Raw genomic sequence first — 17,568 nt, forward strand, 5'->3', positions numbered from 1 at the left:
TACCGGGTGGAAACACCGCCAAGTACCAAAGGCTTTCCTTAGGCTTCCATCCACCCCAAAGTACCGGTATGAAGAAGAACCGGTACCTATGCTAGTATAGGTACCTAGTTTTCTTCGTGCCAGTACTTTTGGAATGGATCTTTGGCTTGCTTTCTAATAGTGAATTCATTGACCTTAGTCACCAACTTCTCAGCATCATCACCGCAACAATCTCAATTGATCTGACCACACCCTGGCCTAGAAACACAATGCATGCATATTCCTCAGTTTGTTAGAGGAAGGCAAATAATTTAAATATGCTGTATTCTTATTTATTTATGGAAAAATATGCTGTATTCAGGCAGCGAACCAACCATTGGTTCTTCCTCTCCGGTATCCAATAATTTATCAAGCACTATGATTTGGCCTTTACTATCCCGTTACAAAAATAAAATGCTAAACTTTTCAAGTGTCCAATATTTTATTTATTGGTGGCAAAACATTACGAAACAAGTGCACAGTAGTTTTTGTTTTGTATATTTCATAGGACACCCTCCCCCCAAAAAAATGGAGTGTCGTCCTTTATTTCCGTATGAGGATTCAATTTATTAGGTCTGTTAGATAGGTAGATTCAAAACCAACGTTGAGAATAGTGATCAAAGTGGCCGACGGGACCAAATGCTTTTATGCTATATCGTCAGATATTGTTGGTAAATGTCACAGCTAGAGAACCGGGCGGCTGACCGGTACCGTTTGGTTGGTACTAAATGTCACGCCATTTAGTATAGGCTAAAACGTCTAGTACTAAAGGGGTCATTTAGTATGAGTTGGTGTATCCAAAAAAGTAAACACTATTACAAAAACTGATTAACAATGATTTTTTTTGGAGCTCTGAGGCAGGCACAAATAATAACCGCCTATGTTAATGCCCAGCATTAACAGAGGTGAGGTAGACATTTTCTATTAACTAAGGCAGGTACAGAAACCGCCTCGCAAAATCGGTTAACAGAGGCGGTCATCTTTAACGTGACCGCCTCTATTAATACCCCTATTTTAAGAGGTGGACACTTTTCACATGTCCGCCACAGTAAATGGTCCGAACCCAATGAAAGAAAACCTAACCTAGCCCACTCCACACAATCTCTCTCCCCTCCCTCCTCCCTGCTCACTCTCTTTCTCTCCCTCACGCAGTGGAACGGCGGCATTGGAGGGGCGGCCGCACGGCGGGCGGCCAGATCTGGTGGACTAAATGACCCTTTTAGTACTAGGGTTTTAGCCTATACTAAATGGCGTGGCATTTAGTATCAACCAAACAGTACGGTTCAGCCGCCTAGTTCTTTGGCTGTGACATTTACCAACAATATCTGACGATATAACATAAAAGCATTTGGTCTCGTCAACCACTTTGATCACTACTCTCAACGTTGGTTTTGAATCTACCTATCTAACAAACCTAATAAATAGAATCCTAATACGAAAATGAAGGACGACACTGAATTTTTTTTGGGGGGTGGGGTCCTATGAAATATACAAAGCAAAAACTTCTGTGCACTTGTTTCATAATGGTTCGCCACCAATAAATAAAATATTGGACACTTGAAAAGTTTAGCATTTCATTTTGGTAACAGGATAATGAAGCCCAAATCATAGTGCTTGGTAAATTATTGGATACCGGAGAGGAAGAACCATGGTTGGTTCGCTGCATGAATGCGGCATATTTTTCCCTAAATAAATAAGAATACATCATATTTAAACTATCTGCCTTCCTCTAATAAACTGAAGAATATGCATGCATTGTGTTTCTAGGGGCAGGGTGTGGTCAGATCATTTGAGATTGTTGCAGTGATCATGCTGAGAAGTTGGTGACTGAGGTCCATGAATTCACTATTAGAAAATAAGCCAAAGATCCACTTCAAAAGTACCGGCATAAAGAAAACTCGGTACCTATATTAGCATAGGTACCGGTTCTTCTTGATATACCGTTACTTTTGGGGTGGATGGAAGCCTATGGAGAGCCTTTGGTACTGGGCGGTGTTACCACCCGGTACCTAAGGCTATCCATAGGCGCCGGGTGGTGTTACCACCTAGTATTTCTATATTATTACCGGGTGGTGTTACCACCCGATACCAAAGGTTCATCTATAGGCTACTTCAAGTGGAAAATATCTCTCTTTTCATGACAAGTGATGTGTAGGTGAGATGGTAAGGAAGGTACACGCGAGGCAAGAGATCCTGAGTTTGAACCTTGACCACTGCACGCGCCTCTTCCCAGGTTTAATAATTTTTTTTGGTAAAAAATGCTTAGGTAGCGGGTGGAGCCTACACCCGGTACTAAGAAGAGCCTTAGGCACCGGTTTTTAACCTGGTGTCCTAGGTGCCCACATTTGGTCTCGATTTCGTAGTACAGGCTGCAAAACCGGTACCTAAGGCCATTTTCAACCCGTACCTATGGTCCTTTCTCTAGTAGTAATTCGAAGCTACATCTAATGGATCGTAGCATAGGAGCCTTGCAGAAGTCAGCCATATAGAATGTGGGTCCTATTAACCCTGGAGATTCGGAGATAGTAGAAGTATCGATCATCAGGGGAGAAGAAGCATGATATTCTGGATTCACCATTAGTGCAGATGTGACAGCAGGGATCCTTGTTAGGCATGTCGAATAAACTTAGTCGTCGGAACATAAAATTTTGAAAACACGAATGACTAATTTATCAATCAGTAAAATGGGATCTATGCGAAAAAAGTTGTGATGCTGTTTACGACATTCCCCGTGTTCCTCTTGATGGCACAGCGGCTATTTAGGATGCTTCCAAAGCCTACTCAATAATCTCTATAATTCTCTATGAGAAGAATTTTACCATTTGATCCATGGCAGCATATCCTTACCCATCTATGCATGCATGCATGGAAGACATGAAAGAGTAAATTTGATGTGATGATATGAGTTTGTGCAGCAACAGTACACGGTGCTCAACATTCAGTGTTTTGGAAGATGGTATTTTACTAAAGACATGATCCCTAGCTTACTAGGGCTGCAATCAGTTTTATATACGATGCAGCATAAAATGTTTAAAACTTCCATCACATAACACAAATTTCTCCACCTTATTATTATGTACCCAAGAGAACAATTATTGGCAAACTAGTTGAAGCCTAGAATCAACAATAATCACACAGCCAGCGAGAATAACTTGCATACAGCCTATATATGGAAGTCAGCTCTATTGCTTAACGGTGTACTGAGGTAGTATTACTTAATAGGACAGAAGCCATCAAGTTCACCAGCAACCTTGTCTATGGCAATCAACCATTAGTACATGACAGCCTTGTCAGATGACTTGTAATATAGCAGATGTTTCTTGCTAGAGTGATAAAGCCAATGTAATCATAGTATCCAATGTAATTACAATAAATGGACAACAAATCCAATGATCCACATAAACCAATCATAAATAGAAAACGATGAATGGAGAAGTATAAGATCAACATGCACTAATTACTCGCTGCTACGAGACATGTTGAAGTATAATGCATATATATGTATTACGAAAAGTCATCACCGGAATAGTATTCAAACCTCAACATAAGTAGTTAACGACAATAGTTCATTTGTGAAAAATGAAGAATAACAATAATAGTTCAAAATAGATAATCAACTAGAATATACTATTACAGGAGGCCTTCTCCCATCTGCTTACTCTTCTTTTAGGTTTGCTCGGCACAGAACACATTGATCACCATTGAAGTTGTTATGGAAGAGACTTTTGATGCTTTTTATTCTTGAGTTGCTTAATCTGCATTTACAAATAAGAGAAAAGGAAACTAATGTCAGATATCAGAGGAAGTCCAAGTGATTATGCAAAGTATCGAGTCTGAAAACTACTTGTAGAAAGAAGCTAGGGTTACTTTTACTACAATTTAGTTCTATTTTTTCACATAATCGAGTGAACAACAAATACAGTTTTCTTGGTGTAACATTAAAATAGTTATGGACTTTTCACAAAACATAATTTGATCTAGTTTCTATCAATGTACAAAACAACTCAATAATTTTTGTGGTCCACCCAAAATTTTTTAATGGAAGTGTAATAAGTTGCACAACATAAAAGATTTTATCTAAAGGACAAATATAATGGTGGCTTTTGGGGGTCAGTACAATTTAAAGTCCAAAGAAGTGAAGTACCAAATCCATCTTTTTTATCATCAGATAAGTTTGATATTTAAGTTTTTCATGTACTATATGAGTTAATTACATCTACAGTGACCAGCAGGGAGCATACACTAACATGGATGGGAAATTTCCATGAAAATTACATTTCGTGGCTAGTTGAGGTTGGTTCTATGCATATGGTAGAATGGTACGTGTGGCTTTCATGTTCTTGGGATACAAGGGTACTAATTCATTAACAATAGAACTTTATAATACATACTATGGAAAAAAAAAGATGATAAAAACCATTCATAATTAGATGTTTTAGGAATATTTCATTTTTTAAGATGCTGCATGAGTAGTAATTCTCATGTAGAAAAATGTTATTTTATACCCACATGTGTATAAGTTACGATCTAGCAACAAACCTTTTCAAGTTTCACTTTGCCAGCAAGTTTTATCTTTTAGGTTCATAATAATGTGCTGGTGCTGTAGTAAAAAATAACAGAATCAACCAAGCTATACAGGGTCAACAACTATCTGGAAATAAATTGTCATATATATACTTTTCTGACCTATAGCTATATATAGTGTGGACATCTCCACCTACATGGTATTGTGAATGAGAAAAGGCAAACTTGAAAAAAAGGTTTACGAATCCTTAAAAACTAAGAAATCTAAATATAGTAAAACATGTATGATTATTGCTGAGAAAAAAGAATGACACACATAATAATGAAATCACCAGGTTTCAAGAATGATCAGCATGCAAAAGGATTCTTATCACTTATCAGTGTGTCACAGCCTTCCACTCAGTTTCTAATGTACTACACAAGTTAACACTAGAATCAGACAAATACAAAACTAGAAGTAACAATTGCAATTTACATTCAAGATGTTGAGAAAAGCTGTGATTAATCAAATCGTATCTTCTCCATGACTCTTTCCAACTGGAACGGATACGGGGAAAAGGTCCTGGCATGTCCTGATCAAACCCTAACTGCCTGGCCACACGATGTGGATGATACTTCTCAGTGCAGTACATACCGATGAGATCGGAAGCACGGATGTACCTTGCAAAGGACTGCAGTTCTTTACTGCGTACGATATCATCACCAGAAACCCAGGAACCAAGCAGTCCAACATTTGTACTTCCATAGGGCATCCATTCAAACCTTGTTGGTGACTCGAGCTCTCCACGGACATCACTGAATCAAGCCTTGTCTGAACATTTCCCCACCGTGCAGCCCTTGTTGGGAGGTTGCGACCTTCCAGGAAGCTCACTGCTCTCTTGGGCCTTAAAGCAGGGAAGCGCTCCCAGATCCATAGCTGCAAGACATTCAATGGTGTCCCCACCACAAATTTTTCTTGATTGTTGCAGATAATATGGCGCTTAAGAGAAGAGAGGTCTCTGTATAAGCTGGCGAGGGCAGCTGGTGCAAGAGCCACGCCCTTGCCATGCACCATCTGAACAGCTATGTCAAAAACATTGGGCTGGACAACATCAAATGGTGCTTCTTTCAGCACGAACATTGAGAGCCACATGGACAGGAATGCAGCATGCTCGATCCGCTCCCCTTTTCTATCTGTTGGCATATCCTCTAGAAAATACTTGACCCATCCAGAGAAAGTTGGTTTCTTGTACTTACTGGCATTGAGATTGCACCGGACTATCTTCAGCTCATTGACATCTTCTTGTACCACAGGCGTTGGCTTTTCCCTCACACAAGAACCAAGAACAGGCAACCCCCCAAGGACAGCTAGGTCCTCAAGTGTTACCGTAGCTTCTCCCCATGGGAAAATGAAAGTATTCGTCCTTGGGGACCAGAACTTAGCTATCTCAAGGAGTACATTCTCATCCCGATTAAATCTCCAGGTAGATGTAACTACGCCATCCAAGATCCCAATCTCTTGCCACGCAGCTTCGTGTCTCGGTCGGAGTTTCTCCACCCACCTCCGCCATAGCTTCGGGGAGCCAGACCAGCTCTTATCAAAATTAACCTGCAGATCAGCTTGAGTGGCAGGGATAGGAATTACAGCTGCTGCAGATGGTGGATCTGGTGAATCGACGTTGCAGGGGACGAGGAAGTATCCTGCCCGCGACGAAACCTTTGATTCGTTGTGGCCTGAGAGGATGGTGATGGAGGGATTGACGCTAACCAGGACTTCCTGCACCTCGTCGGCCATTGCTTGTAACAGATCTATTGTTGAAATGAAATGAGGCTAGAAAGAGGAGAGAGGAATGTGGGCTGCGACTGGGAGGAGGAAGAGCAGATCTGAAATAGGGAAACAGAGCATGAGACACAGTGGTAAGATATTATATTTAGTGCATCATTATTGTGCATTTAATTCTTTCTGTCTTTTCTTGTAACGGTCACTAGTGTTTTTCTTTCAATTTTGAATATTGGCCGATCTTTTCTTTATTTTTCGAATGTAGCCGATCTTGTGTATTCCATTAAAATATAATTCAACTAGGAGAGATAGGCTATCACATACTACGGGCATGTACAACGCCGTCTCTTGCCCCGTCTCAGTGATGAAACTTTTGCAAATCACCCTCCAACTTGCCCCGCAGAAGGCCTTCTCGTCGCCTCATGGGGCGACCCCTCTGTCTAGTTCTCCTAAGCGGAGGAGACCTCGTCTTCCCCAGTCGAGGAGCAGCTCGGATCCTGCACGCCCGTGCTGTCCACAATTCCTCCGCCGGCCTCGCGTGCGGGAGTTTGCCCTCACGCCATATCTGCGAAGCCAGCGGGGAGGAGGATGCCGCGGCCGCCGGCGGGGAGGAGGCCGAGCGGTGCCGGATCTTGTGTCGTGGCTGCCGGGGAAGGAGGAGGTCGGAACTCACGCGGTGGCCGCCGCGGGCCACTACAGCATCGGCGGGCTCGCCACCGGCCATCTCTACTGCCTCCCCTCCCCTCCCCTTCTCTGCACTGGTCACGGCGGCGACGTCAACGGGGCATGTCTTCCGAAAAAAGACATCCCCGGCGATGAGCTTGACATGGACACCATCACGATGAGCTTGAGCTGCAGAGCCCCTTGCGCGTCCTCCTCCTGATCTCCGCTCGGTCCCCCCCCCCCCCCCCCCCCGCCACCACGGAGAGCCCAGCGAGGTGGAGCAGCCAGATGCGCCGGCACCGGATCCCGGAGGAGGAGTCACCGGTGTCGAGGAGGATAAGGAGTGTGCATAATGGTATACAAAAATACATTTGTAGTTGATCTTAGCCACATGCAAAGCATTAAACAGCTTAGAGACGGACCCCCTGTCTATGGGTTGTATGAGCTGTCTTTATATTTGTCTGGGTGATAAATTCGAGATCCTAGAGATGACTAGTAGAGGAGGAACAGCTGAAAGAGAGAAAACATGACAGACAATGCTTAGGTGTTATAATTGGCATATCTTTATGATGCATTTAAAACTTGTCTTATGTGGTAGTTGCCATTTTGTGTTTTTCTTACCTTTTTGTAAATTGATAGATCCCGGTTAATCAATAAAAATATAACACGGCAACCATCATCTAATTACTTACCCCACCATCTATTTTTCTAAGGCGTATGAGCTCGTGCCCCAGAGACCAAGGCAGACTTTTTTTGAGCGAAAAAACTGCGGGGGAGTTCCCCACAGTAGACTTTTAAAAAGAAGGAAAATGTTACTGCAGGTTATACTTACAGGAGGGAAAAGAAAAGAATATACCAAGGCAGCCTTCGGGCCTTGCGCCAGCATTTAGCTGCATTTGGCCCTTGTGCCACGTTGCAGGAGTTTTGCATGTATAGGCATGCACTGTCCCTTTCCCGTCGCCCTTTAACCGCCTCCGTGCCAAACTTCCTCCATGCCAAACTGAAAACATTTCAAACATTTCAATCCAAATTCAAATTCAACGAATTCAAATTGAAACTGAACAACAAGCAATTCAATTCAAATTTAAATTCAAAAAATTTAAATTCAAATTGAAAACTCAAACAAATAAAATGATGCAATCAGCATGAATGCAACAAAACAACCTCATTTAGTTTTAGAAAAACAATCAATTTATTTTCTTGTACTAAATTCCCTATAAAGAAAATAAATGTTGGAAAATTTTAAAAGCTATGAGAAAATTGTAGTTTTATTTTTAATTTTAATTACATCTTGAAATTCAAAAATTTCAGGGTGTGACAGCGATGGTACGCAATAATTTGAAGCACACCGGACATTCCTAATTTTCACCCTAAGGAGCGTCTTGGACTTATTAGTAGTCGTATTCATTGGATTGAGAAAGCATTTTACGTCTTCACCATTTCAAAAGCAAATCGCAAATTTCAGCGTGAGTTTGATGTTGACTTGCATGGTACGGATGATAATCATGAGTTGATGACTCGGTATAATGCAAGACGCGAAGTGTCGGGGCTGGCAGAATTTGACCATAACGTGACGAGACTTTGCAAGGCGGTTTGCGAGACATTGGTTAATAGGTCATGTGAGTAGGTTGTATTAGCATGTATCTTATCCTCTACTTTAATTTGTACCGTTGAATTTGTCATGTTGTGTAATGGATTATGTAAACCTTTTAATTAATCATGGTGTATGATTAATTTATTATTCAAATTGCGTGATGGACATTTCAGGTCTTTTAATTATTCCTGTTATGTTATTAAAATTTTGAGAATTTGTTCATTTGGTTACATCTAATTTATTTGATACGTGTAATGAAATCTATCCAATTTAACTATGCATATGAGAAATTTAGTGGTGAATTAGTTCTATTTTCTGGAATCAATGCAGATGGACCGGCAATGGATGTACAATGCAGACAGACGTTACAATGAGTTCATGCATTATTTTTTGGTCATGGCCGAGGCAAACAAGCAGAACGGTTTCATGTGCTACCCGTGCCTCATTTGCCAGAATAACAAGGATTACTCCTCTGTAAGAACCCTTCATAGCCACGGTTTGAATCATGGTTTCATGCCCAAATATATCTGTCGGACCAAGCACTGAGAAAAGGGGTTATGATGGAAGACAATGAAGAAGTAGATTGTGACGATCACTTTCCTAGCCATGCTGGATTTGGTGCTGTTGACGCGAAAGATCAACACGCCAAGCCCGAGAGCACCGTTCGCCAAGCTCATACTGCAACTAGTTCAAACCAAGGCGTGCGAGTCAGTTTGACCTGTAAATTGACAAGGAATCGGCAAACCGTCAAATTCGAGAGCTTATCGGCTGGATTTACGAATAACTCTCACATAGCGTATCGACAAGACGCTGACGATACAAAAACGACAGATCAAATAGGGTAAACTAGTATAAAAGCGATATGCGAAGAATTGGCAAGAGCTGTTGATTGAGGGTAACAACAGCCAGCTGAATCTAACCGACACGTGCCAAAAGACAATGCAAAAAGCCACGAATTTGTGGGTTTAAGCAAAGCTATGCTCAAAACGGATCTAATCGGCTTTACAAGATTTAACGCAAAAGCGAAGGGGTTAGCAGCCGATCAAATGTATTCTGAGCAAGATAGATTTGATAAAAACTAAAACTACAGGAAAAACCTATAGATCTAGCAAATATCGGTAAATTGTGAATAAATCTAAACAAAGCAACAACGATGCACCGGTTGAACTAAAGCTTAGATTAGTTCGATAAAAACAAAAGCTTACCAACAAACCAAGTCACTCAAATATGAGACATCCTCGATTGGCTCAAAAAAAAGTCACAGAAAAAGGGGTGGCGAAGTCGCCGAAAACAAAGTAAAAAGTGTAGGAAATTGTAAAGGTTTATTGTATTGGATGTGTATCAAACTTTCTTCAATGGCCAGGGATACATATTTATACCCTGCACTAACCAAGTCTTAGCCGATCACGACAAACACAATCTTGACACAAAAGAAAAACTATTCCTAAACAAAATCCGATCTTCCTTGCAAAATCTGATGTTGATTTCTAAACCAGCAACTTCTTTTCTTTTAATATTCTTTTTGACGCGTGTAAAAAAACGGTGTCAACAGGTGCCTTTGACGATGATACTGCCACGGAAGAGCCTGAAGCAGAGGTAGCAGAAAATGATCCCACCGACAATCTTGGGCAGGCATTGCGTAGTACGCAGGAAGATTGTGAGAGTAAAAAAGAGAGGATAAAGTTTCAGCAGATGCTAGAGGACCATCGCAAGTTGTTATACCTAGGCTACGAAGATGGATTGAAGAAGCTTGGCACCGCCCTGAAGTTGCTGTAATTGAAGGCAACACATGGTGTATCCGACAAGGGCTTTGGTGAATTACTAAAACTTTTTTAAAAAATAATTTATAAGGACAACGAATTGCCTAGCACAACGTACGAAGCCAAACAACTTGTTTGCCCTCTAGGATTGGAGGTACAGAAGATACATGCATGTCCCAACGACTGCATCTTCTACTGAGGTGATGAGTACGAGAATATGGATGCATGCCCCGTGTGCGGTGCATTGCATTACAAGATCAGAAAGAATGATCCTGGGGATGTCGAGGGGGAGCATTCTAGGAGGAGAGTTTCTGCCAAGGTCATGTGGTACTCACCTATAATACCACGTTTGTAGCATCTGTTTAGAAATAAAGAGAATGCTAAGTTGATGCAATGTCACAAAGAGGAATGCAAGAAAGACTCGATGCTGAGACACCTAGCAGATGGGTCATTGTGGAGAAAAATAGATAGAACCTACACAGACTTTGCATCGGATGCGAGAAACATAAGATTCGGTTTGAGTACAGACGGCATGAATCCTTTCGATGAGATGAGTAGTGGCCACAACTATTGGCCTGTGACTCTATGCATATGCAATATTCCACCATGGCTATGCATGAAGCGGAAATTTATCATGATGTCGGTGCTTATCTCGAGCCCAAAGCAGCCCGGGAATAACATCGATGTGTACCAAAGACCATTGGTCGAAGAACATTTATTGTTGTGGCACGAAGAAGGTGTACGGATGTGGAATGAATACAAACAATAGAACTTCAACCTGCGAGCATTGTTATTTATAACCATCAATGACTGGCCTGCTCTTAGTAACCTATCAAGACAATCGAACAATGGATATAGAGCCTGCACACACTGTTTAGAGGATACCGATAGTTTATGGTTGACTCACTACAGAAAGGTTGTATATATGGGTCATCGTCAGTTTCTTTCCATCAGACTGGCGGTACGAAGGAAAGGCAAGCATTTCAAAGGGCAAGCGGAACACCGAACAAAACCTATGCACCGGAGTGGCGAGGACATCCTTGAAATGGTCAAAGGTATAGAAGTAGAATTTGGAAAGGGACCTAGTAGCCAACCTATTCTGAGCGAAAACAGATTGGCTCCCATGTGGAAGAAGAAGTCTATTTTTTGGGAGCAACTATATTGGGAAGTCTTAGATGTTCGCCATGCAATTGACGTGATGCACCTCACGAAGAATCTTTGCTTCAACCTGATAGGATTATTGGGGGTGTACAGAAAGATAAAAGATACACTAGAAGCACATAAGCAATTGCAACGTGTGGAAGAACGAGATGCCCTATATCCAGAAAAGCGGGACAACTGACGACAATACTTTAGTCTCGCCAGCTATACTCTTAGCAAAGAGGATAAGGTAAGCATGTTAGAATGCTTGAGCAGTATCAAGGCCCCATCTGGATACTCTTCCAATATAAAAGGAATCCTTAATTTGCCAGAGAAGAAATTGACAAACCTAAAGTCTCATGACTACCACGTGCTTTATGATTGAACTTCTTCTAGTTGTGTTGCGGGGGATTGTGCCTGAGAATGTGCAATTAACCATCGTGAAGTTGTGCTTTCCTCAATGCAATTTCTCATAAGGTAATTGACCTAGACAATCTGATAAAGCTGCAGAACGACGTGGTACAATGTCTTGTTGGCTTTGAGTTGATATTTCCACCATCACTCTTCAACATTATGACACATCTTTTAGTACACCTTGTGAAAGAGATTGATGTCCTCGGACCTGTATTCCTACACAATATGTTCCCCTTCGAGAGGTTCATGGGGGTACTGAAATGTGTTCGTAACCGTGCTCGTCCAGAATGAAGATTTGGCCAATGCGCATGGATCAGAGGAGGTCATTGAATTTTGTGTTGACTTTATTGATGACCATAAAACGACTATGATATCCATCTCCTCAGCAGATGGTAACGGAGTAAAGGTATATAAGCTCCAGAAGAACTCGAAATGGGGATCAATCCCTAGAAAAGTTTCACGAAAGTGTACAAACACAGCAATATGCAAAACCGATTGGGAGGTGATGGATCTGAATCCCATAAAAATATAGCAGTCCTTGCAGAAAAACACTGGCCGGAAGCAACAGGCCGTGCTCCAAATAAGAGGTAAACAAAACAATTTCTAAATCTTCATGAGATGGGGAAACTTCTCCTAGGTCACGCCGCTGGTTTGTCCTTCTCGCGCTTCTGCTTGCCCCCACGGCTGGAATCGGCAGGCTTCTCCATCCCGAAGTCCTAGGGTCTCTTGATGCTCGAGGGCTAGGATTGTTGAGAATCTTTCCGTGTTTGCTCTTAGGGATTAAGGAAGCAAGAGGGCAAGAGGCACAAGGCAATGGAGGCTGCAAAGGTAAATATGTACAATTACTACATCGGGTTTTATAAACCTAATCATTGGCAGTCTTGTAAATAAAATAGGATGTCAAGCAGTATATTTCCTGTTTAGGCATGTATTAGGTCACTTTTCAGGGTTAATATTCCAAAAAAAGAAAGGATGACCTGGCACATATAAAGAAAGTCACCCTAGATATGCCACGGCCTCTTAGATCCTTCATTCCAAATTCTAGAATTTGGATACAAGGCTCGGGGGCTACTGGGTACATGGCTAAAGGAATTTTTTTAAAAAAATATTTAAGAAACATTTGATTTGAATCAAGATTTAAGATGGACCCTCGGCTTGAATTCCTCGATTCAACCTACGGCTAGGGGCTACTCCATATGCAGTGCGATTGTTCATTGCACTCTGCATATATGATGATCTTTTACCCGAGGGCGTCAAGACTACTCGACCAGGAGCATCACACAGCCTCAGTGAAACTCAAGAAGTACTTGGAAGGCTTGTTCGAAGTGAAGTTTAGGAACCACTCGACGACGGCTTTAGAAGTACTCGAAGATTTGCGACTGCTCGGCTCCATAGAGCTCAGGGGTCTTTCAGACCAAGGGCCACGGGATGCCTGACGTGGCATGGTCCTGTACGAGGTATATGGTAGGGCATGTGATGTAAGCATACGTCATGTTACTACTCGCATAGTATCTCGTACTAGTCGGATCAAATAGAAACCACCAAGTAGTAATCAGGAGGGACTCTAGGCGCCGCATCAAGCCAGGGTTTCCATGTAACCCCGCTCTCCTGGCCTATACATGGGTGGGCAGGGACCCCTCCAACACATATAGGGACTCCAAGTTATTCCTCCTAAGCAATACAAACCAAACAGGACGTAGGGTATTACGCAACTCACGCGGCCCAAATCTGTCTAACCCCTCGTGTTGCTTGCACCGTCGTGTTCTTGATCTCGGCGAGTTCCCATGACCATCCTTCTACCTACGGGTATCCCTAGGTACACATGACTGTAAAACAATGACATGGCTCTACAGGGGCGAGCTGTGTCGGCGGCCGGTCGGGAACCGGTCAGGGAAGGGGTTGGGCGAGGGCCAAGTCGGTGGCCATTGTTGTTGCTGCTGCTGCAATGGAGTGGAGGGGTGAGGTTGATGGGCTGAGGTGCACAAATTGAAGGGAGTTTAGGGACCTCATCGCAAAAACAAAATTTTCTCAGTTTTTTACATGGAGACTAAAAAATCTAAGACCAAAATTGCTCAAAATAAAAAGTGCTACAAACTTTGTTTAAGACCAAAGCTCATTTTAGTTACTATTTGAAAGATAATTTGAATTCTTGAAAACCGTGATTTGATTGATATGTCGTTTTATGTGCCAACTTTCATTTGTCCCTTAATCATCAACTAGAAATTTGTTTATTATGGCAAGAGTGATATGCCTAATCAATTTCATATGCATAACTGCATTGGTTTAAAAGTTATGTAAGATTGTCTGTCAATGTACATATACACATGCACATACACACGTACATGTACACATATATTTGCAATAACAAAAGATGACATATTTATTTAATTTTTCTTGGTCATTTGTGAATGGCGTTATGCTAATGGTCTTGCTTTGGCTATTTTGACACCTAGGGTTTCACAGTCTGCCATGCTGGTTTGTGTCCCAGTGAACTTGGTTCAAGCGGTGGTAGCCAGTAGGCAGGATGATTTCAATAAATATTAAACAAACAAAACCTTACATCTATAATGTAACATAAAGAGAATGGTAAATAAGAAGCTAGCCTGAAGGATGATTTCAGTGCAGAAGCTAAGAAGAGGTCTTGCGGTATGATTGGGTAGAGCCAGCACTGCACCTGCTTCCTGCCCAAATGGCTTCAATGTTGGTTCGAGCAAGTTGCCTTCCTTATTAGCTGAACACAGTGCGATGGTGTGGTAAGGTAGGAGTAGAAATTGTTGGATGATAGTTGGGTGTGTGTCATGTATACATCTTGTATAAGTCACATTCCCCATATCCCAGTGTATGAAGTTCGGACACGGTAGGGCCTCTGGCCTATATCTACTTGTGTGCACAATCAATTAAAACACAATCTGTTATCTTTTTGGGTTTATTGTGTTTTGCCCCTATTTTGAACTCCAATTGCAATATTACCCTCATTTTTTTCACTTTTCATTTTTGCCCCTACTGATCAATTATGAAGCCTCCATTTAACCTTGGAATTCACGCCATCAAATGCATCGAGAATTTAAGAATTTTAAAAAGTAAAAAACCCTTCACAATACAGCGAAAAGATGAAAATACCCCTTATGAATCCCTTATCCCTCCTGTCCAGGCTCCAGAGGGCTCGGTGGCGTGCCCTAACTCTAACTAGGCTTAGGGCGAGCAGCACACGTGTGCAGGGGCGAGCGGCCGGGCGAGTGGCGCGCGCGGGCGGGGCAAGCAGTACGCAGGCGAGCGGCGGGGCTAGCGTCCCGTGCGCGGGTGGGTTGGGGCGAGCGGCGCGCGCGAGTGGGCCGAGCGGCGAGCACGCGTAGCGGGCGTTGGCAGGCAGGGCGAAGCGGGCGCGCCGGGCCCACAGGGACCACAGCCACACGCGTCAGGTGCGCGGGGTCCCGCGGGGGCCACACACTGCGGGTACGCGCGGCAGGGCTCGGCCAACGTGCGCGGGAGACATGGCAACCATGGATCCAGATTCCAGAGATGTGGAGGTGGTGCTTAGGTACGAATTCGATCTCTAACTGTCTATTAGACAAATGTGGGACAAATTAATCTTGGGATTTAGATGATCAGCCTAATATGCTTTCAATTGCTCTGATTTGTAGGCAAAATCTGAAGAGTTTGAATCTTGTTGTTAGGGTTCGATCATTCTTTAGTTTGCTTGATGGGGGACAAAAAACATATGTGAAGGGTAAAACTTTGCCAACTCAAAGGATTAACATCCATAATTATAGCTTGTTGCAGTTGGTTGATTTCATAGCTGAACACTATATATATATGGGGTTCCAAACAGCACATTACTTTGTCGCGTGAGTCTGAAAATACTATATAGATAAAGTCTGATGAGCAGTTGTTCGAGTTGTTGAGATTAGTGCTCAGATCAATGATTTTGAAGCCCCATTGCATTGTTCTCCCACGAAACATAGGTGTCACCCATTTGTAAGAAATAAAGCATCCACTACCACCAATGGAAGAGGTATCGAGCGTCCTATCAATGAGAGCTGCACCAATGAGAGAGTCACATCCACAAGCAAAAATCCACAAGTTTGAAAAAGAGAGGCACCAAATGTAAGGGAAAAGGTGGAGATGATGATGACCGTGCCGGTGTTGATGAGGAGGGCATTATTTAGACATTGATTCACTTGTGGCACCAAGTGATAGCAGCTATGATAGTGATTTGGCTGCATAGTCTGACCCTGATGATGATTCCTCGACCCTGAGTTTGAACCCAATGGTGAAGTTGTGGACAATGACGATGAATATGACATCCCCCCTTTTCATATGATGTTGCTGATCCAATTATCGATGTAAATGTGGTATTCCCAGATGTGGATCAATGCAAATCTGCAGTTACCCATCATGCAATCTTGCATGATCATGCTTTTGATATTGTAAAAAATGATAAGAGCAGATTTAGAGCTAAATGCAAGAGAGCCAACTAGGGCTGCAAGTGGACAGTTTTTGCACCAACCAGTACGAAATACATTGGCTGCAAGGTAATTAGCACCTTCTCTATCATTTTCAGCAAGTAATTCGCATCTTTTCTGCCATTTTCAGCAAGTAATTGGCACCTTAACTACCATTTTCAGCAAGTAATTAGCACCTTTTTCTGTCATTTCCAGAAAGTAATTGGCACCTTTTTTGTCATTTGTTGCAGGTTAAGACAAGTTGACGGAAACATACTTGTGGTGATTTCTGTTTCATAAGGTTCTTTGTTGCTCTCAAACCATGCATTGATGGATTTTTGCAAGGATGTAGACCCTACATTGCCATGGATGCCACACACTTGACAGGAAGGTCCAGGGGTCAATTGGCAGCAGCTATGGCAGTGGATGGTCACAATTGGCTATTTCCAGTGGCTTATGTTGTGATTGAGACCGAGTCTACAGAAAACTGGACTTGGTTTGTCAATAACTTGAAGAAGGCTATTGGTACTCCTCTTGGTCTTGTCATTTGTACAGATGCGGGCAAAGGTATAGAGGTGGTTGTACATGATGTATACCTTGGAGTTGAGCATAGAGAATGCATGAGACACTTGTGGAAGAACATGAAGAAGAATGGGTACGGTAGTGAGCTTTATAGTAAGAATATGTGGTGTGCTGCCAAAGCTTCATAGTTGATAAGTTCAACTACTTCATGGGCAAGATAGAGGAGAAGGATCCAAGTGCACTTGAGTGGTTGGATGAGAATCATCCATATGTTTGGAGTAGAAGCAAATTCTCTGAAGATTACAAGTTAGATTACGTCAACAACAATCTTTCTCAAAGTTTCAATAGTTGGGTGTAAAAAACCAAGGTTTTTCAGGTTGTTGAGATGCATGACAAGATAAGACAGATGACCATCAAGAAAATGATTGAGTGCTAAAATTGGTAGGAAAAATGTCAGGAAACATAATCCCAGTTGTCACCAATGATCTAAATGCTAAAAGCAAGACTATTAATGACCATGAGGTGTTGATATGTGGGGCTGGAACAACGGAAGTAACTGTGAACAAATTTAGACATGTAGTTAATTTGGAACAAAGGACATGTACTTTAGGGCATGGCAAGTGACTGGAATGCCATGCACTCATGCTCTAGCTTTCATTGCTAGGCTTAGTTGGCACGTAAAGATAGATGAATTTGTTGATGAGTACTTCTCTATTACTAGGTTCAGGAAGG

General features: G+C 42.3%; 1 protein-coding gene across 1 annotated transcript; it reads right to left on the minus strand.

The window, feature by feature from the left end:
• Positions 1-5,125: 5,125 nt before the first annotated feature.
• LOC120685040 (protein MAIN-LIKE 2-like) lies at positions 5,126-6,316 on the minus strand. The gene has a single exon (XM_039966885.1). It carries the CDS (start codon positions 6,314-6,316, stop codon positions 5,126-5,128), a length of 1,191 nt encoding a protein of 396 aa, XP_039822819.1.
• Positions 6,317-17,568: the final 11,252 nt, after the last annotated feature.

Source organism: Panicum virgatum, chromosome 8N, assembly GCF_016808335.1.
Source record: "Panicum virgatum strain AP13 chromosome 8N, P.virgatum_v5, whole genome shotgun sequence".
In the NCBI taxonomy this organism is placed as follows: domain Eukaryota; kingdom Viridiplantae; phylum Streptophyta; class Magnoliopsida; order Poales; family Poaceae; genus Panicum; species Panicum virgatum.

Bases quoted from the DNA above. Each gene is read 5' to 3' on its own strand.
- LOC120685040 (XM_039966885.1), bottom strand. From the start codon at position 6,316: ATGGCCGACGAGGTGCAGGAAGTCCTGGTTAGCGTCAATCCCTCCATC.